General features: G+C 55.2%; 1 protein-coding gene across 5 annotated transcripts in view; it reads left to right on the top strand.

The window, feature by feature from the left end:
* Positions 1–404: 404 nt before the first annotated feature.
* The window catches only part of DIP2A (disco interacting protein 2 homolog A), a 93,179-nt gene continuing 68,300 nt past the window's right edge, over positions 405–25,283 (top strand). For all 5 annotated transcript variants that reach the window (XM_044250743.1, XM_044250742.1, XM_044250741.1 and 2 more), the window contains exons 1-2: positions 405–660; positions 22,249–22,320. In XM_044250743.1, the coding sequence (XP_044106678.1) occupies positions 570–660; positions 22,249–22,320 (163 nt within the window). In that variant the 5' untranslated portion in view covers positions 405–569. The remainder of the gene's footprint in view (positions 661–22,248; positions 22,321–25,283) is intronic.

The raw sequence follows: 25,283 nt of genomic DNA, 5'->3' as shown, positions 1-25,283 counted from the left end.
CGCAGGGGGGTTGCGCGGGGGGCCGGCCCGGCGGAGAGCGGCGCCTCACCCCCGAGCCCCCGGCCGCGGCGTCCCCCGCGCCCCCGCCTCGGCGGCGGGCAGTGCCCGGCCCAGCTGCACAGCGTCCGGGGCCCCGCCCTCCCGCCCGCCTCTCCCAACGGGGCCCGCGGGGCGCTCGCCGCCGCCTCGGGGCTGACCGCAGCCCTCGCGTTTGCTGGGCGGGCCGGCGGCTGCAAGCCCCGCCCACGCCGGGCCGCGCACGCGCACTCTCTCGCCCGCCCCGCCCGCCGCGCACGCGCACTCCGTGGCAGGGCCCGCCAGGAGGTCGGGCGCGCGGGCTGGCGACTCCGCGCTCGTGCTCGCGCCCGCGCTCGTGCTCGCGCCCGCGCCGGTGCGGAGCCGCTCGGGCCGCGCCCCTACCCCGCCGCCTCAGCTCCCCGCGCGGCGGATGCGGGTCGCCGGGCTGAGGGGAGCGAGGTAGCCTCCGCCCGCGCCGCCGCCCGGCCCTGGCCCGGCCCTTCCCGGGCGTGTCCGGCCTGGTCGCCCTCGGGGCGCGGCCGGAGCGGGCCATGGCCGACCGCGGGTGTCCGCTGGAGGCGGTGCCGCTGCCCGCCGAGGTGCGGGAGAGCCTGGCCGAGCTGGAGCTGGAGCTGTCGGAAGGTGAGCGGCCCGGACCCCGGCCCGCGGGACCCCGGGACCCCTGACCGGGACCCCTGACCCCTGACCGGGGGCGCCCGCCCTCACGCCGCGCAGACACACACATTCCCAACCCGTCCCCCTCGGCCCTGGCCCCGGACCCCAGATCCCGCCCGGCGGGGACCCGGGGGCTTCAGACCCCGGCCCGGATCCCCCTCCGGCCCTCCCCCGGGGACCCCTGCCTGGCCCTCCCCCGGGGATCTGGACGCCCCGCCACCCGCCTTCCGCGCCGGCCTTCGGGTTCCAGGCGGGTCACCGGCCCTGCGGTGCGGCCGCGAGCTCGTGAGTGGGACGGGAAGGGCCGTGCTGGGCCGAGCCGCGGTGCTCCGAGCTCCGAGCTCCGGCGGCGGGTCTGGGCTTCCCGAGGGGCCGCGCCCAGGCCCGTGAGCTGCCCGTGTCCCGCCGCTGCCCGCCGGGACCTGCACCTGCGCGTCTGCCCCGCTCAGGCCGGAAGATCCCATGCAAAGCCCTGGGCACTCAGCGCGCGCTTGTTGCTCCGTTTCTGGAACATTTAAAACATTCGGGGAAAGCTCAGCGAGTGGTGGTCTGTTGGGCAGAGGCTGGAGGAAGGAAGGGTGCGTCAGAGGTCGCTGGCGGCGGCCTGCAGGCGACCCTCCCCGAGGCCTGGGGCCTGAGGTTGTGTTTGGAGGTGTTGCCCCCGGTGTTCAGGGCAGCCGGCGGCCTTGGAGGAAGCACGTCTCCGTGTTTAACTCCGTGGTGCAGCCTTAAGTGCATTTCAGTTTCCAGCGTCCGTGTCCTCAGAGCCCAGCCGTCCTTCGGGTTTCGGGCTGGTAGGAGGGCGCAGGTCGGGGCAGAGAATTTCGGAAAGGGCCATCCCGGTGTGCGCCCCTCGGACTGTGGCATCAAACCCCCACGAAGCTCGGAGTGGAGGGCGCGGCTGTCCCCGTCCCCGTCCCCGTCCGAGGGTGCGGCCCCCGCTTGCAGCCCGTCTGAGTCGGGTCCTGCTCTGTGGCACGGTTCCGTAATGCAGTGCTAGGCCGTGGCGGCTGGGAGAGGCTCTGCAGAGGCCTGCGGGGCTCCCGGGAGGCCCGGTTCCGGCCGGAGGTGCGCACCTTGGTTCCTGGCCATGCGGCTACCGGCCGATGCGACCACGACGTGTCAGGTGTGTCTGCAGCTCCTGACCCTCCCTGCCTTCGCCGCGCCCCCAACGCTCGTCGTCCTGCGGCTGCACGTTGGAGGCTTTCCAGGAGCGGACAGGACAGCGGGTGCTTTGAGAACTTGGTGGCTGGTCGGTGGGAACGGGTACGGGGTGGGAGACGCGCTTTGTTGCCCGCGGCCGCGCTGTCCTCTTTGTGGTGTGTGCGTGGGGTGTCGAGCCCGGTGAAGGCCGGAAGGCTGTTGGCGGAGAGCCGCGGGACAGCCAGCTCGGGCCGAGGAGGGCGTGAACAGAGCCTTGGGAGGAGAGGACAGAGTGCCCTGTGCCAGGAGGCCGGAGCCTGGCCTGCGTCCAGCTTCTAGACTCGCCTGACACCTTTCTTTTGGCCCAAATAGGTCAGTGATGATTCAGGCACAGCCGCACTTGGCCCTGTTCCCCGGGGGTTCCCACACCTCTGACGCCGGCTTCGTCCGTTTGCGCGGGGCCTGTGTGGACGCCGGCCGGCCTCCCGGTGGGCTCGGAGACGGTTTGCGGCCGCGACCGCGTCTTGGGCCGGCCCTCGGCGTCTTCACGCATCTTCGCGGCAGCTGGTACGTGCCCCGGAACTTCGCCGGAGGACGGCGGCTCTGAACTGGGGTTTGGCCGGCTGTCCGAGGAGGGGCGCAGCGGCGGTGCGGACGTCCGTGGTTCTCGTGGAGGTTCCGTCGGACGACGGAGGACGTGAACGGGCCTCGAACCTCGGGAGGTGTTTTATGGACGCGGTTCAAGGAAGGTTTCGCTAAGGGAGCACGGTCCTGAAGCAGCCACGGGAGTCTTGTCGTCGTGTCTGTTTCGATCAAGTAGAAGTCGTCAGCGGGGGTCTTTGTCCGGTGCCTCCCGTCCCCCCCAGGGGTGTCCGTTAGGGTGACTTCTCCGAAGGAGAACGTGCATGGAATGTAGGGTCGGCACGGCGAGGCGGCTGAGGGGGCCGAGGACGGTAACAGACCAAGTGCTGCCCGCTGGAGACGGGTCGTGGTAGGGGCCTGGGTAATCGGAAAACCCCGCACGGCTTCCCTTGGCCTGCGCACCGGTCGGGACTGGCTGGGAGTGTGGCCCTGCCTTTGCTCACGACTCACGTGTGGGCCCACTGGATCGTCATCATTGACCGCTGTCATTGGGGTCAGCCCTTGGGGGGCTTCTGGTCTTAGAATACACTGATTTTTTTCCTCGAGGGCAGGTTTGTTGGCTTTATGTTAGGAGCTCCCCAGGGGAGCTCTGGTCTTGCCCCTAACTTTCCCTGCTGTTTCATCCTTCTTAGGAAGAAGAGGGTAAAGGGGGGATGTCCCGCTCTTCCTCGACAGCCGCGGCCCGCACCGTGAACACGCATAGACTCACACGTAGGCCTGGGAGAGTGTCTGTGGGTGAAAATGAGATTATTAGACTTGAAAACAATTAATTCCCAAACACTGGTCGTTGACCTATTGCAGTGTCCATTACCTTCCGGTTGGCTCACAGCGCGCGTTGGTACGGCGCAGCCCCTCGGGGCTGGGGCGCTGAGCTGCTTTAAAACCCGGATGTTGGTGTCGGGTTCGTGCTTTGTCTGAGGCGCCTGCAGTGGCTCAGAAAGGAAAGGGGTGCGCAGTGGGCGACGGTTGTCCCGCTCCTGTGCCTTTGTCCCTCCTGTGGGCAGTGGGACTGTTGACGAGCTTTACCTTGACTCTGTTGCTTGTTTTCCTGCGTTTTGTTCGTGCCGGGCCTCAGCCTGCAGGCGGGCGAGCAGAAAGGGGAAAGGCTCTGTGGGTGCAGGGGAGGGCGTCTGCACAAAGCTTTCTTCCTTGTTACGCGTCCTTAATGTCTGTGACTCGTGAGGGAATTCTTGGTTTCCAAAAAGGTAACCTGACATTGCTTCTCCATCGATAAACATTTGCTGTGCTTCCTAAATATTTTGTGATATGTTAAAGTTCTCGTGTCTACAAATTCTTCCCATCCATCAAAGCCCAGCCCAAATCCCTTCTTATTTTGAGCTTTTCCTGATCATCTCTGATGTGGCCGCTTTCTTGGAAGTGTCATCACATGTGTTCTCGCCTGTGGGATTCTTGCCACTTTTTGTTTTTTTGTAGTTGTTATGTGTATATATTCGTGCATTCCGTAATTGTTGAGTGCCCACTGGGTACTAGCTAATGTTTCAGCTGTCAGCGGTCAGGGTTAGCTCTGTTTCTCCACTGATCAGCTTTGCACACTGCCTTTTTAACAAGTAATGCGGGTCCAGGGGCCGAGAAGTGAAATAGTTCAAAGGAAATGTGGGCTAGAGCGAGTGAGTGTGTGTGATGCCCCCGACCAGGTGCTTTCTAGGGTCCATTTTCTGGGTTTCCTTCTAGAAGTAATCTGCCAGTGTGCGTCCTCTGGGGGCCCCTGAGACCTTTTTCTCCTGGGCGCCTGCGAAGGAGGTCTGTGTTCGCAGGGCTGCTGGGAGGCCATCTCCGTTCTCTGTGTTTGCACTGGGGGTAGAAAGCAACGCTGGCGGCTTCATCAAGGCCAGGACCCTGGCGGTGCAGCCCCCCCACCCCGGTCAGCAGCAGAGATTGGGGCCACATCCACTTAAAAGTGTCCTTCCTTGATGGAGCGGTGAAACTTAATTTTCCCAAGTCTCGACCCTTGAATACCCGTCTTTCTAGTAGTCCACGTGAGGAGATGGGAAGCGCCTCGCAGAGCCGCAGGGCCTGCTGGGAGGGACAGGCCTCCTGCGCCTTGACTTGCAAAGTGAACGGGCCGCTGTCATGGCACGATCCGTGTTTACTGGAGAAATGGGTGTTGGACAAACTGCAGGTGCAAGACGGGTCTGTGGTGGACGAGAACAAGTGTCCGTTTATGGCCAGTGACCATGTTTGTGGTTTTGAACAAAAATTAGGATTTTATAAAACTTATCGGCACACGAGCAGGACAGCCTCTCATTACTTAAACTTTTTTGCTGAGATCAGCGGCAATATTACTGTCAGTTTTTGATACTATGTAATGGAGTGTGTCCACGTTAGGAAGATCAATGTATCATGCTGCAAATTTGTGCGCAGGAGACAAGATCTTTCAAAATACAGACCATCGGGCTGTGACCCAACAGGGCGACAACTCACGGGTGGGGTTTCGGGCTCCGCATTGCTCGCAGCCTGAGAGAAAGCGCCGCTTGCCTTGCTGGGGGGCGTGGTGCGGAGGGCGCCCGCGCGGTCTGGAAGGGCTGCCCCAACACTCCGCCCTCTTCCACGGCCGCGGCCGGTCGCCCCGTCGAGCCAGGCGTTGGAAGAGGCGGGACGCGGAAGCAGAGGAGGGAATCGAGACCGTTCTCTGCGAAGCCAGGCTTGACACACTGGTGAGAGGAAGACAACCCCTGTCCTCGCTGAATGTTTTTGGCTCTGGAAATCTCTTATTTTTTTAAATTAAAATATATTTATGTTGACATGGTTTATTATAAACAAATCTGAGTGAATTAAACACTTAAAAATTTCACCATTTTAATTCCTAATACGGTAAATGTTGATCGATAGAACAGACACAAACAAAAGCTCTTCTGATTTCTGAGAGTGTGAAGGGGTCCTGCGTCCAAAACCTTTGAAAAGTTCTAGTCCATGCAACTCTAATAACAGCTTTTAAGGAAATGCCCAAATGTCACTGTATATTTCTTTATACTTTTGGAACAGACTTTTTAGCTGTTGTTGGCATAATAGGATTTCTCTTTATATTTGTAAAGACAGTCAGATGCTTCTGAAGGTTATACTTACTAAATGCTTACGTGTGCCACTTTACATGATTCGGGAATATTCCTTGTGGAATTTTTTTGTAGGGAATCGTCCTAGCACAGGCTCCTTATAAAACTTTTTTTCTTTACAGAATTTTGATATATTTTTAAAAGAGTGTCCATACTGTGACTTCAGTTTTAATACCCTAAAACTTTCCACATACCGTCCGTTGCCAACTATTCTGTACCGTTGAATTCCTGCCTTGTTTAAACTTCACTTTCTCTCTGAGGTTCCGCCTTCCTCTGGGAAACACCCCTTCTCCGGGGAGGCGCGTTTGCCCCGTGTCCCCGTCGTGCTAACCGTGTCCCTCCTGCCCGGTTTACCGCGTGGTCGCGTTTCTTTGTTTGCGAGCTCTGCTACTTCGTAGGGAACAGGAAGTTTGATCTCATCTTATGTCGTCCTCAGCACCTAGCATGTATTAGGCATTTTAATAAATGTTTAATTAATAAAAGTAAAAACTACACAGGGTGCTTATTTTCAGTTGTTTAAACCTTTTATTATTTTTTATTTTAAGTGATCTTCGCGGCCACTGTGGGGCTCGGATGCATGGCACCGAGATCCAGAGTCGCACCCTCCACGGCCCGAGCCATCCAGGCACCCTGTTTGCAGCTGCAAATCCAGAATCACCGTGCCTGGCTGAGCCCTTAGCTTTCTCGGTGACCGTCTTCCAGATTCAGTGAAGCTGTTCGTCAGCAGGGCAGACCTGCGTCTCAGGGTGCCGCTGCCCTGGATTTGGTGCAGTTGCTCAGACTACCAGGAAGAAAGTACCGGCGAGTCCCCACTGGTGTGTGGCTCAAGTCTCAAGTGCCATCTGGAAGGGTCTGACGCCCCCGTGGCCTCAGCTCTGGGCTGTGGGTCCACGCCGCCCGCACGCCGAGGCCGCGCTTCTGTTGCAGGAATACAAAGGCAGGCGGGAGCCAGGGCGCCTGTGGCTCCTGCGGGGCCTTTGGCGCGGGGACGCACGCGGCCTGGAACTTCCTGAGAGCCGAGTCGAGTCTATGACTGTTTCCACGCAGCCCGCCTCCTCCCTCTGCCGCCGCGAGGGGTCCCCTGGGTCGTGCCGCGCTCCACCCTCTGGCTCGCTCCCCGTCCCCCTCACGGGCATGTCTCCCCGAGGTCGCCTGCGTGCGTGTTCCGTCTTAGCATTGCTTCTCAGGGCCCCTGGACTGCCGTGGGGCTCTCTGGTTTCGAGCCAGCTGGAAAGGCTGGCGTGCCTGGTGGTGTGGCTTAAGCGTCTGCCCTGACAGTGCGCTTGGAGACGGGACTTGCCGCCCAGGTGTGGGTCCGCGCGTATCGGGTTGAATTATTCCCTCTCAGGACCCGCTTGCCTGGGGCTGGCTGTGGTTTAGGTGTCCACAGTGACCCTTCCTGAGAGGGGGGCCAAGCCCACCTTGCTCTCTTCTGTGTCCCCGTCTGCGGGGCGCTGGCGTGTCTTCCACGCCCAGGGGCTTCTGTCCGTCCAGGCTCTGCTGAAAAGAGAGGCAACAGCTGGACCTTGGGGAGGCGGTTTTAGACCAGTGCTCAGGACCCCCTGGGCAGTCGCACTGCGCGTGACGGGACGGAGCATCCCAGCCGGCTGGGTTGGCTCAGGCCGGGACTCAGGTGATGAGAAGGGGCGGGTGGTAGGAGGCGGCCTGAGCCTGGGCCGGGTCTGCTGGCTCCACCGGCGTCCACCCGAGGGGTCGTGAGGGTCGCAGGACCCGGTGTTCCATCGGTGCGTGTCCTTGAAGACTCCCTGGCTGCGTGCCAAGAGCGGCTTGCGGGGGGTCAAGCGTGAACGGGGCTCAGGTCACCCGGGGCAGGCACTGCTGGGAGAGGAGCGGTAGTGCCCGCTCGGCCTGCAGGAGGGGCAGAGGGATTGGCTGGTGGCGGGGGGACAGCAAGGAGCCGGGATGCGACCCCTGGGCTCTGGTTGGAGCGGCTGCCCGCGTGCCCAGGGACGGCCTCGGGGAGAGGAGGGTGACTGGGGTGGGGGGGGGGACGCAGTTTCTCGGCTGTTCAAGGAAGCAATGGCCACGGCCCCTGCGGTGATGGGACCCCAGCTAGTTGGCCTGATTGTGTTGCTGTTTTGGGGTGACTGCGGACTGCAGCCACGACTGTGGACAGGAAGTGGTTATTGAACGCTTCGTGCAGATAACAGGTTCCGTGAATATCACGGGTTTGCTATCCTGATGCTTGAAACACCGTCCCTGTCCGTTCAGTAGGTCTGTGCCTAACCTGATTCCTGACCACTAGCTGCAGGCCAGCTCGCAGCCCGCCGCCCGTGTGCGGCCCCGGCACTGCCTCCTCCTCCCGAGGGCCGGCCGCAAGGGGCACCGCCAGAGAACGGTGTCCTGCCTCTGTGTCCCGCACTCCGCAGCCCTGAGGACCTCGCGGACAGGGGCGTGGCCGTCCTGTGAGCTGTTGGCTGGGTCTGCAAGGGGGCCCTCGCGGGGCCGGCTGGCTGTGCCTCAGTTTCTCCCGGGGCACTCGCTGGCAGTCTTGGGGGGGCATCCCCAGGGCAGGCCTTCAGATGAGGCGTGGGTTGTGTGGGGGTCCGAGTCGCACACTGTCCGGAGCCTCTGTGGGCCGTTCGGTCCCCTCTCTCTGGAGACCTCTCATCTGACCGCGTGGGGGAGGGGTACGCCTCGGACTTTGAAGTCTGCAAAGAGGCTCGACGGGGGGCCCTGGTCTGCTAGAATGAAGAGTCTGTGCCTGGCCACACGTCCCCATGGAAGCAAGAGCGGGGGAGGGGAATGGCGTCACCCCTGCGCCCCGTGACCAGCACCCACTCCTCATGCCTCGAGCCCCCAGTGAACGGTCGTCCCTGTGGTGCTGCCACACGCCCGTCTCTCTCCGTCAGGGTCCAGGCTGACTGTCCTGCTCTTCTACTGGAAAAGTACAGAAGAGTTGTAATTTTTGAAAACACATTTTTATTCATTTTTTCATGTGTTCTTTTACCTGATGTGATAATGCAACATTTATTTAAAATAAAAGTGAATTTAAGGGCATCTGGGTGGCTTAGTCCACTGAGTGTCAGCCTTCGGCTCAGGTCATGATCCTGGAGTCCCGGGATCGAGCCCCGCGTGGCATCGAGCCCCACATGGGACTCCTGGCTCTGCTTCTCTCTCTGCCTGCTGCTCCCCCGCTTGGGCTGTCTCCTCTCTCTCTCTGACAAATAAGTAAATAAAATATAAAAAAAATAAATAAAATGAATTCATACAAAGTGTTTGGTCGCTGTACTGTGATGTAGCTGAACAGAGGGTTGTGTTATTTTATCCTGCTCCGCTCGTAGATCTTTTACAACTAATTTTTAAAAGATTTTATCATTTATTAATTTGACAGAGAGAAAGAGAGACAGCGAGACAGCGAGAGAGGGAACACAAGCAGGGGAAGCAGGAGAGGGAGAAGCAGGCTCGCCGCGGAGCAGGGAGCCCCATGCGGGGCTCGATCCCAGGACCCTGGGATCATGACCTGAGCCGGAGGCAGAGGCTTAACGACTGAGCTGCCCAGGCGCCCTCAGAACTAATCTTTGCTGTAGCATTTTGTTGGCAGTAAGCTTGCTTCTGAGTACGACTGCAGTCTTCACGGATCAATCTTCATAGACAAGATTATCTAACATTTCTGATATTGTGCTTATGCATACGAAGAGTAGGAAATTACATACTGCACGGCCAAGAAGAACCTGTAATCAGTGAAAGACACAACACCTGAAAACAGTTGCCTCTGTCCTTTATTGACCAAGAATCACTCGGACGGATGCCCCAGACGCCCTCGTCCTCTTCCACACACGAGATGAATGGCTTCTGTGTTTGGGGTCTCCTGGACCCTCGGGACGGCACCTCAGGTGGTCCCCGGGCCAGTAATCCTGCAGGGTTTCCTTCCAGACTTGGGCTTTGTGTCGCTCAGCTCGAAGGGACGCGTGGAAGTCCTGTGCTATCCGTTTACACCGACTTCATGCCTTGAGAGTCTCGTAGTAGAAATAGCAGAGAAAGATCTTTTGTTTCCCTCCAGATTTCAGAACTTTCTCTCTAGGATCTCTGATAAAAGACCTTTAAATTGAGTATCTGAAATGGGAAAGGACACGTTCATGCTGTCGAAGCAGGTGAGTAACTCAGAAGCACGTGTCGTGTCGTGTCGTGTCGTGTCGTGGAGTTCCTGCTGGACTCCGGGCTCTGCTGGCTTGTCTCTGAGGCTGGGGGCCGTGGAAGAGCCCTTTTCAGGAAACACTGACATCAGGATAATTTAGAGATAAAGGGTATAGAAATGAGATGATCTGGCCTCATTATTGGGTAATTTTGGCATCATGGGCTCAGTTGTATCCTCCAAATTCGTATGTTGAAGACAGTTCATATGTGAAGACTCAATGTGGAATTTAACTTAGCAGATTCGTAGTTGGGACTCTATTTAGAGAACGTCCTTCAAGGTGGGGATGCGGGTTAAATGAAGTCGCGGTGGTCTCTGATCCGACGGGACCTGCGTCCTCCCTAGACGAGAGGTGGCCGGAGCACGTGCGCGCAGAGAGGCCGTGTGAGGACAGACAGGAAGGTGGTGTGTGCAGGCCCAGGAGAGCCTCCGGGAACCCAAAGCTGCTGACGGGGGTCAAGTACGTTTCTGGTGTTGAGCCACCCAGTCTGTGGTCCTCTGTTAGGGCGGCTCGAGCAGACGAAGACTCTGTGTGTCCCCCTGTCGCTCAGCAGCATTCAGCAGACTGAGGGCCGTGGCCGAGCGAGGGCTGAAAGACCCACAGACGGTGGCCGTTTCGTAAGGTGTGTGCAGGCCCCCCAAGGGGAGCCCCTGTTGGTTCGGGCGGGCCCGGCGGATGGAATAGAGTTTCTTCCCGTTGGTGTGAGAGCACGTGTGAGGAGGGCGTCCTGGGAGGGCGGGGGGAGCCTGCTAGACCAAGGGAGACGAGCCAAGGCCGAGTGCCCGGGGGTCTGCAGACAGGGCTCCCCAGGCCACACGGGCAGACAGGGCTTCTTGGGAGAGGTGGGGCCGGTTTACAGCGGGGTTCGTGCATCCTAGCGGGGAGTTGGGACTGGGCCCTCTGGAGCCTAGACCGGTGCGGAGAGAAACTCAGGTGCCTCCTGCGGCCGGACGGGTGTTACGGACGGGTGAGGTGAGCAGGGCCGAGGCGGGCGCCTGTCCTCTCTAGGGCGGCGCAGTAGAAGCTTCTGTGCTGGTGGACATGGGTTGTGCTGGGGCTGCCACGGCCACGAGTGTCCCACGGCAGCCGCCAGTCACGTGGGTGGGAGTGGGAACCGAGTAGCCCATTTAACTGATTTTTGATTAATTAAAATGCAAATCTAAAACTTAAAATTTTAGGGGTCCCTGGAGGGGCTGGGGGGCTCAGTTGGTTAAGCATTTGTCTCTGGCTCAGGTCATGATCTCCGGGTCCTGGGATGGAGTCTGGGGTCAGGCTCCCTGCCACGTAGGGAGCTTGCTTCTCCCACCCCCTCTGCTGCTCCCCGCTTGTGCGTCCTCCCTGTGCCAAATAAAAGAAATAAAATGAAAATCTTTAAAACTTTAAATTTTAAAATACTCCCATAAAATTAGGGATATAGTAAAGATCTGTCCATCTACACTCCTATTAATAGTACAGTTGGTAAGGAAAAGACAAAAGTCTTTGTAAACTGTGAGTTTGCTTCCACAGACAAGTCCCCGAGAGTCAGCGAAGTGTCAGAGCCAGTGAGCGGCCGCACCAGTGCCGGGTGCAGGACCGTCGGGGGGACTGGGAACGCGCCTTCACACCCGGAAGAAGGGACGTGAGAGTCCGTTGGGAGAAGCCCTGCCCTTTCACAACAGCAACAAAATCACACGGTACCCAGGAATGTGCACGAAGATGTGGCAGCTCTCCTTCAGAAATCCACAGACGATCGCCGGGAACCTCGGCCGACGGGAAACAGGAGAGGGAGACTGTGGTGCCCCGGGGTTGGGTGGAGAAGGACCCTCGGTGTTTCATGCGTGCGTGCGGACCGCACACTGGTCTGTCCGTTCTGACCCTGGGACTTGTAGAAGGCTGCACGGCCGAGAAGAGTTGAGACATTTTTCAGGTGGGAAGAAGAGAACAAGGTTAAGGCTCATTCCCTGCGAGATAACCAAGATTAATTTTAAAACTCTGGCAATAAGTAAATAAATGAAGTAATAAGTAAATAAATAAATAGGTAAATAAATGAACGTGGTGTGCTGAGTTACCTGGGAGGGCACACCGTGGCCCCGGGGGTAGACGAGCGTCATTACAGCAGTGGCGGAGCTCCGCGCTGCAGAGGGTCTTCAGAGACCCTGCGAGAGCGGCAGCGGCTTACGTGGCCCGCGTGGACGGCGCCGTGAAGCCAGGGCGGCTCCCGAGGAGGGGTGGCCTGTGGTCTGGCGGGGGCAGTGCTTGCAGGGCCGGTTTCTTACCTGCGTGCACATTTGTGTGATACAACTTGTCAGCCAAGAGCTGTACCTTGTGTAAAGCTCCTCTTGATCCATCTGAGAGAGAGTGTGGGGCAGAGGGACCAGCGGACCGCGCCAGGCACAGAGCCCCACGGAGGGCTCAGTCCCACGACTTCCGGACCAGGCCCCGGCGGAAATCAGGAGTCGGCTGCCCAACCGACTGAGCCACCCCGGCGCCCGGCCGGGAGCTGTGTGCCCAGGAAGAATCGGACTGTCCTCTGTGGCTCTGCGGTCCGTCTCCTCGTGCGGCCTGAGCGGGTGTCGGGGTCTGACCCGGATCCGACAGGGAAACGTAGATGAGCTGACGAGGACGGGTCAGGAGGCTGCGCTTGGGCTGGGCCCTGCCGCGGTGCCCAGTGTGGCCGCAGCTTCTCCTGTAGGTAGTCGAGAGGCTCATGGTACGCACCCGTGCACCCACCACCCGATTTTTCAGAACATGAAGACTTTGTTCGATCAGCTTCAGATCTCTGCAGAGAACCGTTACAGAGGGAGTGTGAGCCGCACTCCGGTTCCCCGTCCCCCGCCTCCCTCCTGAGCTTGGCGTTGGCGCGTCGTGCTGCGTTTCCTTAAACAGCGTGTTGTGCTGTGTTCATGCTTCCAGACTTTTCATCAGTCGCCAGTATGAGTCCTTCTGAAGCTCGCTTTCCATCCCAAATTATGTTTTAGAATGGTGGTAATGGTGTTAATACACGTTCTGGCTGACTGCTTTGGGGTAGTCTTACGTGATTACACTGTGGTGTATTAATTTTTTCCCTTGAGTGTCTATATTTTAAATTAGTCAACCATTTTTAGAGCAGTTTGAGGTTCAGAGCCCAGTGGCGTGGCAAGCGCAGCGTCCCTGTGCCCCGCGCGGCCGGTCCCCACCATCACGGCCCACGTCTGCTCTCTCAGCGCTGCGAGCTCCCGTCGCTCACGACACTGAGAGGACACGTCGCCCGTGCCGCCTCGGCTGCCTGGTGGCGGGGTGTGTGCTGCGGGTGCGGACGTGCGTTTAGTGACATTCGTCCACCGTTTCCCATGCGGTCCTGAGTGTCGTATTTGAAAGAAACGGAGGGCGACCCCTCAGCAGCTGGCAGCGGCCTCGCCCCATCGCCCACGTGGAGGAGGGTCCCCGGGAGGCCCTGAGACCTCCGCCCAGGAGCGCACACAGGCCGGCCGGGGGAGGAGCTCCGGAGGTGAGGACCGCGGAGCGCCTGCGGCCCCGGCCAGGCTCACGGGGTGGCTGCTGGCGGGCAGCGTGGGGTCGCAGTGGGCTCCGTTTAGGAGGACGTGGATCTGGGGCAGGTCCGGGCGGGTTTGGGAGGCCTCTGGCCGCCAGCGAGGTCCAGCCTCCGCTCCTGTTGTTCTGCGGGTCCGTGTGCTGCTGGACCGTGAGCCTGCAAGAGCGGTCATTCCGCCCCTCTGCGGCCATGTCGTGAGGGGACATCTGGCATCGCCGGCCCTCCCCAGAGCGACTCAAGGAAGCACGCGTCTTCCTGAGAGCTCAGCGGCTCTCGAGACGTGGTTTTTACCGGCCTCCGGTCGTGGTGCGTTTCCCGGTGGTCCCCAGAACCGTGCTGTAGTCGGGACCTGTGAACGTTACCGTCTGGGGAGACAAGCTCTTTGGAGATGGGATTGAGGATCTGAGGCGAGTGACCCGATGGTTCGGGTGGGACTTAAGTGCCCTCGGCGTGCGTTCAGGAGAGAGGCGGAGGGAGCGTGGGCGCGCAGACCGAGGGCAGCGGCAGGGGCACCGGGGCACAGACTGGCGCGATGCGGCCCCGACCGGGAAGCCCAAGGGTCCAGGAGCGGGTTCGCCCCGAGGGTCCCCGGAGGTCGTGCGGCGTTTTTCTCCTCATTGTGGCGCCGTGAAACTGACTTCGGGCTTCCGGCCCCCAGAGCCACGAGGGCTTGTTCTTGTTTTCAGGCACGCATTGGTTGCCGCTGCAGGACATGAAGCCGCTCCCCTCAGGCCTGCGGCGTACTTAGAGACGATGGTTTCTTACTTCTCTTTGATCCAGGTTGCCTCTCTGGGGGCGATACTGAGGTCTGAAACAGGTTCCTTGTTTTCCTTTATGGTTAGTAATTTTTGTTTCCTGGGTGAGAGTTCTTTCCCTACCTCAGGGCCACGGAGATGTTCTTTTTTTTTTTTTTAAGATTTTATTTATTTATCGGGGGGGGGAGAGCGAGCACAGGCAGACAGAGAGGCAGGCAGAGGCAGAGGGAGAAGCAGGCTCCCCGCCGAGCAAGGAGCCCGATGCGGGACTCGATCCCAGGACGCCGGGGTCATGACCTGAGCCGAAGGCAGAGGCTTAACCCACTGAGCCCCCCAGGCGCCCCGAGACGTTCTTCTATATTATTTTCTAAGAGCTTTACTGATCTTTCCCACTGAGACGCGTAATCCACCTGCAGCTGAAGCCGTCTCGTTGCTGTTCCGTGTGGCTGCTCCGCTGACGGGCGTGTTTGTGCGAAAGGCGCCTCTTCGTACGGCTCCGCCGTCTCGGTGTCTGTCTCGGGGTCTGACTGCGCTCAGTACCGCAGCCTCGCGGGACGTGTCTGGGTCTGGTCGTCTGTCTTTTTTTATTTTGAGTTTCATTTGCTGATCTCGGCCCTTTGCACTTTTCCACGTACATTTTCGCATCAGCTTGCCTATTTCTACACACGCACAAACCTGCAGGAGTTCTGATCCGAGTTCCTCGGGCTCTGAAGGTCCGGCCGGACAGCAGTGGCATCGTTACGGTATTGAGCGGGCAGGTCCATGAACGTGCTGGATCTCTTCATTCTTTAGGTCTTTTCACCCTTACCCTAGTGCTTTTAGTTGATGTACTTCTGAGACAGAGAGAAAGTGAGCAGGAGTGGGCAGAGCGAGGGGGAGCAACAGCCTCCCCGCGGAGCGAGTGGAGCCCACGTGGGGCTCGATCCCACCACCCTGGGACGGGGACCGGAGCCGAGTCAGACGCGTTGCCAGCCGAGCCCCCAGGCGGCCTGCGTTTCCAGTTTCTTTAGAGGTCATGTATATACGTCTTTCATTAAATTTATTCCTGGATTTGAACTATAGTATTTTTCAGGGTTAGAATTTACTTTTCTGTTTTTTTAAAATCACAGTACTGCTTTTTAATTCCTTGAACATGTTGATCAGGGTTATTTTAAAGTCCCATTATGTGGACACCCGGTCTGTACCTCCCTGTTCTCTCTTAGTCTCCGTGGGTTGAGGTCACAGCTTCCTTTTGCCTATAGGCCGGACGGCGTAGGTGTAGCAAAGATTTGTTACTCTAGATGTTTCTGTGTTTCTCCGTAAAGGGTTTACTTTGGCTCCTGGCAGGTGGATGGACTCGGGTGCGTCTTTAATGTGCACGTCCTACCAGTGGGACATCAAACTATATGAAGCAAAACCAAGTAGAATTGCAAAGAAAAACAGGTGAATCCACTATCATAGTTGGAGACTTCGATACCCTCTCTCAGAAAAGGACCCAGCAGGCAGAACATCAGTGAGGACACAGCTGAATTCAACAGCATCATCTAGCCACTGTGTGTAATGGGTATCTGCAGACTATTTTGTCCAACAACAGAAGATTATACATTCTTCTCAAGTCCGCATGAAGCATTCACCAGGAGAGACTACATTCTGGGCCATAAAACACATCTTCATGAATTTAAAAGAATAGAAATAATACAGTGTCTGCTCTCAGACCACAACGGAATTGAACTAAAAATCAATAGCAGAGAAATCAAAATATGTAGAGATTAAACAGCATACTTCTAAATAACATGGGTCCAAAGAGAAATTCTGAAATATTTTGAACTAAATGAAAATAAAAACACAACTTACCTAAATTTGTGGGATGCAGCAAAAGCAATACTTAAAGGGAAACTTATAGCATTAAGAAGAAAGATCACAAGTCAGTAACTGGGTGGACATTGAGGGCATTATGCTAAGTGAAGTAAGTTATGCAGAGAAAGCCAAATACCATGTGATCTCACTTATATGTGGAATCTAACAAAACAAAACAGAGCTCGGAGATACAGAGGACAGACTCGTGGTATTTGAAAGTTGCTGGGAGAGTAGATCTTAAAAGTTCTCATCACAAGGAAAAAAAAAGTAGCTGTGTGATGAGGGCTGACTGTATTTAATTGTGCTCATTTCACAGTATGTACAAATATCAGATCATGTTGCATACCTGAAGCTAATATAACGTTACCTGTAAATTATATTTCCGTTTAAAAGATCAATAACCCAAGATTCTTCCCTGGGAAATTACAAAAGCAAGAGCAAATTAAATAAAAAGTAAGTAGAATAAAAGAAATAATAAGAATTAGAGCAGAAATCAATGAAACTGAAATCAGGAATCAGTAGAAAATCTGGTTCTTTGAAAGTCAATAAAATCGATAGATCTTTAGTCAGGCTAATTAAGAAAAAAAGAGAGGGGGGTGCCTAGGTGACTTAGCCAGTTAAGCATCTGCCTTTGATTCAGGTCATGATCCCAGCTTCCTGGGATCGAGCCCCACATCAGTCTCCTTGCTTGGCAGGAAGCCTGCTTCTCCCTCACCCACTCTCCCTGCTTGTGTTCCCGCTCTCGCTGTGTCTCTCTGTCAAATAAATAAATAAAATCTCAAAAAGAAAAGAAAAACTCACAACTAACATCATGCTTAATGGGGAGGAACGTAAAGCTTTCCCTATAAGAAGAGATATAAGGCACGGATGACCCCTCTCACCATTCATTGTCAACGTTGTAGTGGAAATTCTAGCTAGTACTAAAAGATAAGAAAAGGAAATAAAAGGCATATAGATTGGGAAGGAAGAACTAAAACTCTTTGTTTATACATAGCATGGTTGTCTATGTAGAAAATCCAAAAGAATTAACAAGCCCTCCTTCTCCTCACCAAAACTAATACACGGTTATAGCAAGGTTGCCTGACTCAAGGTTAATATGCAAAAATCAATCACTTGGCACTGTACAAGTGGAACTTGAAATTAAAAACACAATACCATTTATATTAGCACCCCCCAAATTAAATACTTAGGTATAAATCAAACAAAATATGTTGTAGATCTCTGTGAGGGAAGCTACAAAATACTGATGAAAGAAATCAAAGAACTAAGTAAGTGGAGAGGTATTCTATGTTCATGGATAGGGAGACAATATTGTCAAGATGTCAGTTCTTCCCAGGTTGATCCACAGATGCAACACAGTCCCAATCAAAATATCAGCAAGATATTTTGTGCATATTGACAAACTGGTACTGAAGTTTATAGGGATAGGCAAAAGGCCCAGAATAGCAAAACAATTGTGAAGGAAATGAACAGAGTTAGAAGACAGACACTCTGCTTTCAGGACTTACAATAAAGCTGTAGTAATCAAGATAGCAGAACAGATAGATCAATGGAGCCGAACAGAGAAGCCAGAAATAGACCCACATAAATCTAGCCAATTAATCTTTGACAGAAGAGCAGGAGAAAAAAGATGGTCTTTCCAACAAATGGTGCTGGAACAACTGGACGTCCACGTGCAAACAAATGAACCTAGGTATGGACCCCTACCAAAAAGTTAACTCAAAATGGATCTCATCCCTAAAGTAAAAATGTAGAACTCTAAAACTGGACGATCAATAGAAGATAACTTAGAAAACCTAGGTGACCTTATGTGTGGTGATAACTTTTAGATACAGCACCAAAGCCACTATCCATGACATAAATAATTGATAAGAAACACTCTATTAAAACTAAAAACTTCTGCTCCGCAAAAGACAATGTTAAGAGTAAGAGAAGACAAGCCATTTACCAGGGGAAATATTTACAAAAAACCACGTCTGATAAAAGACCATTACCCAAAATATACAAAGAACTCTTAAAACTCAACAGTAAGGAAACAACCTGGTGGAAAAATGGCCCGAGGACCTTAACAGACGCCTCACCAGAGCAGACATACAGATGACAAATCAGCATAGGAAAGACGCTCCACATCACAGGTCATCAGGGAAATGAAAATAAAAATGATCCTGACACTGCTGCACACCTACAAGAGTGGCCACAATCCAGAACAGGACAGCGGCGAGTGCTGGCGAGGACGGGAGCCCCAGGAGCGCTCGGTCTTGGTCACGGCTGCTGGGGAAGAAGGTGGTGCAGCCATCTTGGAAGGCAGTTAGGTGGTTTTTCCCAAGACGAAACCTGCTCTTCCCATCTGACCCAGTGATCACATTCTTTGGTATTTCCCCAAAGGAGTTGGGGAAACTCAACTGTGTGCACAAAAGCCCGACACACAGTTGCTTACAGAAAATTTGGAAGCAACCAGGATGTAGGTGAGTAGATAAGTAAACTGGTCCATCCAGTCAATGGAATGTTCTCTAACACTGCACAGAAGCGAGCTGTCAAGCCAGGAAAGACATGGAAGAAACGGAAATGCATTAAGTGAAGTCAGTCGGGAAAGGTTATCGTGTGATTACAGCTCCATGACATTCTTGGAAACTATGGAGACAGAAGAAATATCAGTGGCTGCCAGGGATTGAGGGGTGAGGGAAGGATGAAGAGGCAGAGCACAGAGGACTTTCAGAGCAACGAAGATACCCTGTGTGATATCATAATGAGGGGTATGTTTTCATACATTTGTCCAAACTCACAGAATGTACCACACCAAGAGTGAGCCCTAACCAGACTGTAGACTTTGGGTAAATGCTGTGAACCCATGCAGTTCACCACCGGTCTAGGGGAGGGTGTTCATAATGGGGGAGGCCGTGCATGTGTTAGGGTAGAGGGTATATGGGAATTCTCTGTACCTTGCCCTCAATTGTGCTGTGAACCTGAAACTACTCTAAAATACATATATATAAAGCTTTAATTAAATAAATTAAAAGGCAGAGTGGAAAAAAGTCCCAACTTTCTGGAAAATAAATCTGCACACCCAGATGGTTTCACTGACAGATTTTATCACTTAAAAAAGAAATAACACCAACTTTATATAGTCTCTTCCATGTATTTTTAACATTTTATTTTGAAATAATTTTTGTCTCTTAAGTTGCAGAAATAGTACATGGAATTCATTCAGTCTCTTTCAATGACATCTTACATAACCAGAGTACATTATCAAACGATTTTCCACATATTCCTAATTACAGTTATTGTGCTAAAAATGTAAAGAATTTGGAAGTGTATGAAGGGAAAATATTTGTTACACCCACCTCAAGCTAAATAAACAAATCACTACTGATAATTCATTGGGCTCCCTTCCAGGCATTTCTTGCACACACAGAATGTACACACTTACACGCATGCGTACTTCTATTTATTTGTTGTTCCCAAAATTAAATCATTCTTTATAGTTTTTTTTTTAAATCATTCTCTGTAGTTTTCAACTTGCTGCTTTTATCCAGTAGTGGATCATGAATCTGTGTAAGTGATACTCATCCCCTACCTTCCAAATACCAGGGTATTTTGTAAGGAGTAACGACAGAAGTAATAAAAGCTGTTACTTTTACGAGTAACAACAGCGTATCAACAGTATTCTCTAGTAATGATGTGTGAACAGCACGTTTTCTTCCTTTTTTTTCTTTTTTTGATGAGGAAACAGTGGGAGGTTGTCTCTCATTGTTTGCTGTTACATATAATGTGCTCTGCCTGTCCTCGGTGCTGTGGCCTTCAGGAGTCACCGAATGCTTTGAGAATAGGAACCCCGTGTCTGGTTGGGACTTGGAGATAACTGTTGCGATTTTGCATTTGTAGCCCTAAATGAGTTTGGTCAGCGGCGCTGGAGGTCAGCCGGAGCCACAGAGCATCGCCCTACCCGGAGGGCTGGTCGGAGCAGCCAGCAGCTCCCAGACCACCGGAGAAGGAGGGGCCCTGGCATCTTCCCAGCCCCCTCAGGGTGCTCAGCCAGGGGCGAGCTTTGTCCTGACGGAGGGAATGGCGATTCCCTCGGTGGTCAGTGGTCGGGTCAGGGCAACTCCAAGTTTGTGTGCCTCTGCTGTTTGCCTCTTGGCTGTTTACCGAACTTGGGTTCAGAAAATCTGGATTTGAGTCCCTTTTCTACTAGCTTACTCGTTTTGTGTCTGCATTCTCTTGGAATTCCGCCTGCGCTCTGCGTGGGGAGAAGTTTGCATTGGGTGGCGCGTTGGGTTGTGTCTGAGCGGGAGATGGGAAGCACGGTAACTGGTTACGCATGGAAGCGTGTCTCTGGGCTACGTTCAGCCGGTTCAGTGAGAAGACACGAGACCGCTTTTGCGATATCAGAGGCGTGAAGCAGGGAGTTAACGTTTCATTTCTGAACATTCCCTGGCACCTTTGCATGGAAATGCTCGTTTGAAATGCGAACCAAGCAAGGGTCCGTTTCTAGGAAATGAATACCTATTTTTATGTATCCCGGATCCCGGAAAATCAGTGCTCTGCTTTGAAATAGGGGTTTATCAGTTCTTGTGTTGTGTAACAACATTTAGTTTTCATTTCAATTTGTCTCAATTATATATTTTCATATATTTCAGAAGAAGCGTAATTTGTTAGCTTTAAGAAATACATGTGCTTTAAAGTTGTTCACAAGTTAAACCCTTAGAAGCTATATTCCATAACCCTATGGTGGCCCAGGTTGGGGTGTCTGGTGCAGTGAGTGGGCAGGGCAAGGACAGTGCGCCCCAAGGCCCCGGGCCGGTAGCAGCCGGTCGGTGTACCCCCTGCCCCAGTGGAGGCTTAGCAGAAGAAATCAGAGTGGGATGCGCAGTACCCTGCCATGCAGGTCAGGCACAGATACATGCACACAAAGCGCCGTACATTCTGCAGAACAAATTCAGATTAAAAGACCAGGTGCCTGGGGGCCTCAGTGGGTTAAAGCCTCTGCCTTTGGCTCAGGTCATGATCTCAGGGTCCTGGGATGGATCCCCGCATCGGGCTCTCTGCTCAGTGGGAAGCCTGCTTCCCCCTCTCTCTCTGCCTGCCTCTCTGCCTACCTGTGATCTCTGCCAAATAAATAAATAAAATCTGAAAAAAAGAAAAAGCAACACAATAAAAGACTGGTGTGCTGTGGAATCGGAGGGATCGGAGTGGGAAGCAGAGTGCAGGGTAGGTGAGAGCCGCAGGAGCGGCCGGGCTGGGAGGGCGGCGGGAGGGGCCCTGGTTAACGCAGGGCAGACCCCCGGGAGCCTGGACCAGAGCAGCCGCCTGCCTGTTGGGAGGGCAGGACCTGGAGCTCCCTGACCTCAGACTTCTTTCGTGGGGCGCTGTGGGAGTGTCTCCCCAGAGACTTCCGGCGAGTCCTCACTTGGCTGGGAGACCGTGGGCACGGCAGACCCTGCAGTCAGGAGCGTGGACAGGCCGTGCGTGGTGAGGCCCCGGGGACGGCGGCCCGGCGCTGGGCTCGTGCGGGCGGGCGGAGAGCTTCAGAGCAGCGAGAGCTGTCTGTTGACGACGGTTTGCCCAAGCGGGTACCGAGGAAATGGTCGTTCGTCCTTCTGGTCTCCGGAAGGTCCCCGAGACAGGACGGATTCCCGTGGCGCGCGCCAAGTTCCCGCTCGGAAGCAGCTGCGCGCGGAGCCCGAGGCGTGTTTCGGTGAAGACTCACTCCCGTCTCGCCGCTCCGCCCGGAGTCACCCGCTGCTCCTCCGTGTGACCCCGCGTCCGCGCGGCGGGCCTGTTCGCGCTCCGGCCCGGCCTCACCCCGCGCGCGAGTGCTCGGGCCGCACGGGGCTCCCTGCGGGGTCTCGGCGGAGGCCGGCTGCGCTCGGTTGTGGCCTCGAGAGCTTCTCTTTCTTTGTTTTTCACTTCGAAAATGTTTATTTTTAAAATTTTTATTGAATTTTTTTTAGACCCTGCATTTCTGGCAGGCTCTTAGGGGACGATGATCACAATTTTTAAAAGCCAAAGTAGGATTGACGCACAGTAGGACGCGCCCTTCCTGGTGCGCAGGTCTTGGGTGTCGAGGGGCGCGTGCACCAGAGCCAGCACCCCGAGCAGCACGGCTCCTTGCGGCCGGCGACCCTCCTTCCCTGTTGGAGTCAGCCCTTCCCTCACCCCATCTCTTGGCAGCCACCATCCGCTCTGCCCGACGGTTTTGTCCCTTCCAGGATGTCCTAGAGGCGGAGTGACTCGGTGTGCCGCCTGCTTTCACCTGTGCCGCCTGCTTTCACCTGGCGACGTTCTGGCAGCGCTGTCTGGGCCGAAGGCGTCCGTGCTTCCGTCGTGCGGGTGCCTCAGGGGTGTCGGTGCTTTCGGTTCCTCCGTTAGGAACTATCTTTTCATTCCAGAACGTTGGCACTTGGGAGGAAAAATAATCATCTTTTCTGCTGTCGTTTTAGGTGACATCACTCAGAAAGGCTATGAGAAGAAACGGGCAAAGCTGCTTGCACGCTACATCCCGCTTCTTCAAGGTAAGGTCCGCTCGCTCACCCGTTTTCTAACAGTCCGTTTTCTCACTGAACTTGACCTCAGTATGGATTCGAGAGTGTCACACTGGTCTGTTTCATAGTTTATCGAGGAGGACGGGGCAGCGTATCTAATAGTAACACCGCCCACAGGCTATAGTTTACAGTCTGGGTCTCATTTCAAGTAGGATTTATTATATTTTTACGATGATAGAACATGACTCCTGTGATCATAGTAAGGAACGTTCCGTTACTTAGGTTCAGAACAGATGCCGTAATGGTGTCGGTTCTTCCTACCTTAAACTGATCTGCAGAGCTAACACACTTGTCATTTCAACAGGTTTTTTGGTTTTTTTTTCGGTGGATTTTAACAAGCTAATTCTAAAATTCACATAAGTTTAAAGGGCCAAGGGATCCAAAGTGTGCTCCAAAAGGAGGAATGAGGTGGGAAGGTTGGCCCCAGCGGGATAAGAAGGATCGCGATCGCGCCGCTGTGGTGAAGACGACCTGGTCTGGAACGCGGGCAGGCAGCGGAGCAGGAGCGGGACCAGGAGCCCAGACACAGACTCACACGTGTGTGCGTGCGGCCGTGGCCTGTGGGGGGCAGCGTTACAGGGCGCGGGGCCGCCACAGCTCCCTGTCCTCATAGGCTGGACACAGCAATCAGTGTCCGGCATAGAAGGGCCAGTAGAAAAGGCGAAAGCTACAGCCCCTTAGAGGGTCATGGAGGAAGATGGTCACTGTTGCTCGACGTGGCGAAATGGGCGGGACATCACAGGTCTCTGGAGGGGCTGAGAGGGGCCTGAGGGAGGGCTGGCGGCTGTGGTGGAATGATCAATGTCATGGTTCCCACAGTCACCGTGAGGAGGGTAAGGGCACGTCACACAGTGAGAAGAGAATTGTAACGGAATCGAAAAAGAACTGGTGTGCGGAACATACAAGGCAGCCCTGTCCTGTTTATTACCTTTGGCGATAATGGAAATGTTCGGTGACCGCTGGCTGCCGAGCACTTGAACGCGGCTGGAGTAACTGGACACTGGATTTTTGATTTCATTGGAATCCGTTTAACCTTAAATAGCCGGAAAGTCCCCCAACATACTTTTGACAAAGCTCAGGAGGAAGCTGGGCTGAGCCTTGCACCGCTGTGTCCCGAGGGGCAGGCCTCCCAGCCGGCAGCAAAGAAGGAGGGTTAGCCTCAGCGGGAACCAGAGGAATGTGGGTGAGAGCCTGCACGGCTTGTTGGAGGGGACTCTAGCCGAGGGGGGGACAGCTGGCAAAGCTGAGGGGGCATTGGTGGCCAGCCGCCCAGGCGCTCTGGACGACCCCTGGGGCGCTCGTACTTGTCCTCTCTCTGCGCAGCAACGTACGTTGGGCCCCTGCGGCGCCGGGAGCGCAGACGTCCCCCAGCGGAGCCCGTTGGGAGAGCTTGAAGACCCACACGCGTCGGCAGAGACGGCTCTCAGAATCGTGACGGGGAGCGAAAGCACTCACAGGGGAGCTGAGGAAAGCCGACCTGCTCTGCTCAGGAACTCTTCCGTAGCTGGGAAGAGAGACAGGGCCGCGGTTTTCCCGGAGGTCAGCGTGCCGTGTGCTCGCGGAGGGAGGCGGGGGCGCAGGGGGCCCGGAGGTGCTTGAGTCTCCCCTTACCACTGCCGAAGTCCCATTGGGTTTTTTCCCGTGTAACGATTTAAAAACGGGACACGTGGTTTCTACTGCCTGTGTCGGGGTGATGTAGCTTACAGTAAGTCGGCAATAGAAAGAATACGTTCTGACATTCATTCATCCCAAACAGGAGTCTCTGAGTAAAATGGGAATTGAAGGAAAGTGTGGGCGTGTCGTGAAAAGCACGGGACAGACGTCACCGGCAGCTGTCAGACTAAGTGACACACACTGGGGCCTCCGTAGCCCAGGCGGGGGAGACGCGCCCGGCGATGGTGTCGGAGAGCACAGGAGAGCGCTGAGGGGGGGCCTTGTGTGAGGGCCGGGTTCCTGCGGCTCTGTCTTGGGAACTCATTAGCTCGATGAACTGAATAGAAATTCAAAGAAGAGGAAATGAAGATGTTCCTCCCCACAAGTGGGTACGGAAATGTGAACCATTTCCTCCTATCAGATTGGCAAAATTCTAAAAATCCTTCTAAACACCCAGTGCTGACGAGGCTGAGGGGAAATGCCCTTTCCTGCTCTGCTCGTGGGCACGCGTGTTGCTGTAGCCCTTCGGAAAGTCCTCTCCTGGGACCTGTAAAAATGAAAAAGCACCTGCTCCCTCATGTGACCGTTCCACATTGGGCGCATATTCCTGTGGAACCCACGAGCCTCTCGAAGGATGAATGCACCTGTATTTGGGGAGCGAACGTAAGGGTCCACAGGCGTGTGTCCGTAACGGGTTGATGGATTCTCCGTCACGACCTTCGGAGTCATTCGTCAGGTCACGAGTCACAGTGCGCCCAGGATCGCGGTGTGCGCGTGTGTACACGCTCGGATTCGGAGCGCTAACACGGACTTCCGGAAGGAGCACCCCGTCTTCTAGCTCTGTGTAACCGAGTGCCCCGAGATGCGGTCCTCAGCACCCGTGATGACCTGTGTTCTTCACACACCTGCAGCCCAGCGGGGCTCCGAGGGCCGCTCGCCCCCTGCACAGAGCCAGCCGCTGTGGGCCCCGCTGTCCTGTCGCGTGTCCTCTTGGTGCGTTGTCTCCAGGTCACACCAGGTGGTCTCTGCCGCACTGTCCAGCACAGGTCGGAGGCAGGGATAGACGGCCCCTTCTCAGGAGGGGTGAGGGCTGGTGGGACCCACGGGGCTGGAATGCCTGCAGCCGCCTTTACGAGACGTCTTGAGCCAGAGACTCGAGTAGAACTTGATCACGATGAGCACGATGGGAGGCTCGCCCTGTGCTGCTCTCGAAGGTCAGCAGATTAGAGCTCAGACAACACCATGGATTCTGTTTCATGAGCCTGCCTGCTTGGGTCCCG

This window comes from Neovison vison, chromosome 6 (assembly GCF_020171115.1).
Source record: "Neovison vison isolate M4711 chromosome 6, ASM_NN_V1, whole genome shotgun sequence".
NCBI lineage: Eukaryota > Metazoa > Chordata > Mammalia > Carnivora > Mustelidae > Neogale > Neogale vison.
This window is presented reverse-complemented; position numbering and strand designations above follow the sequence as displayed.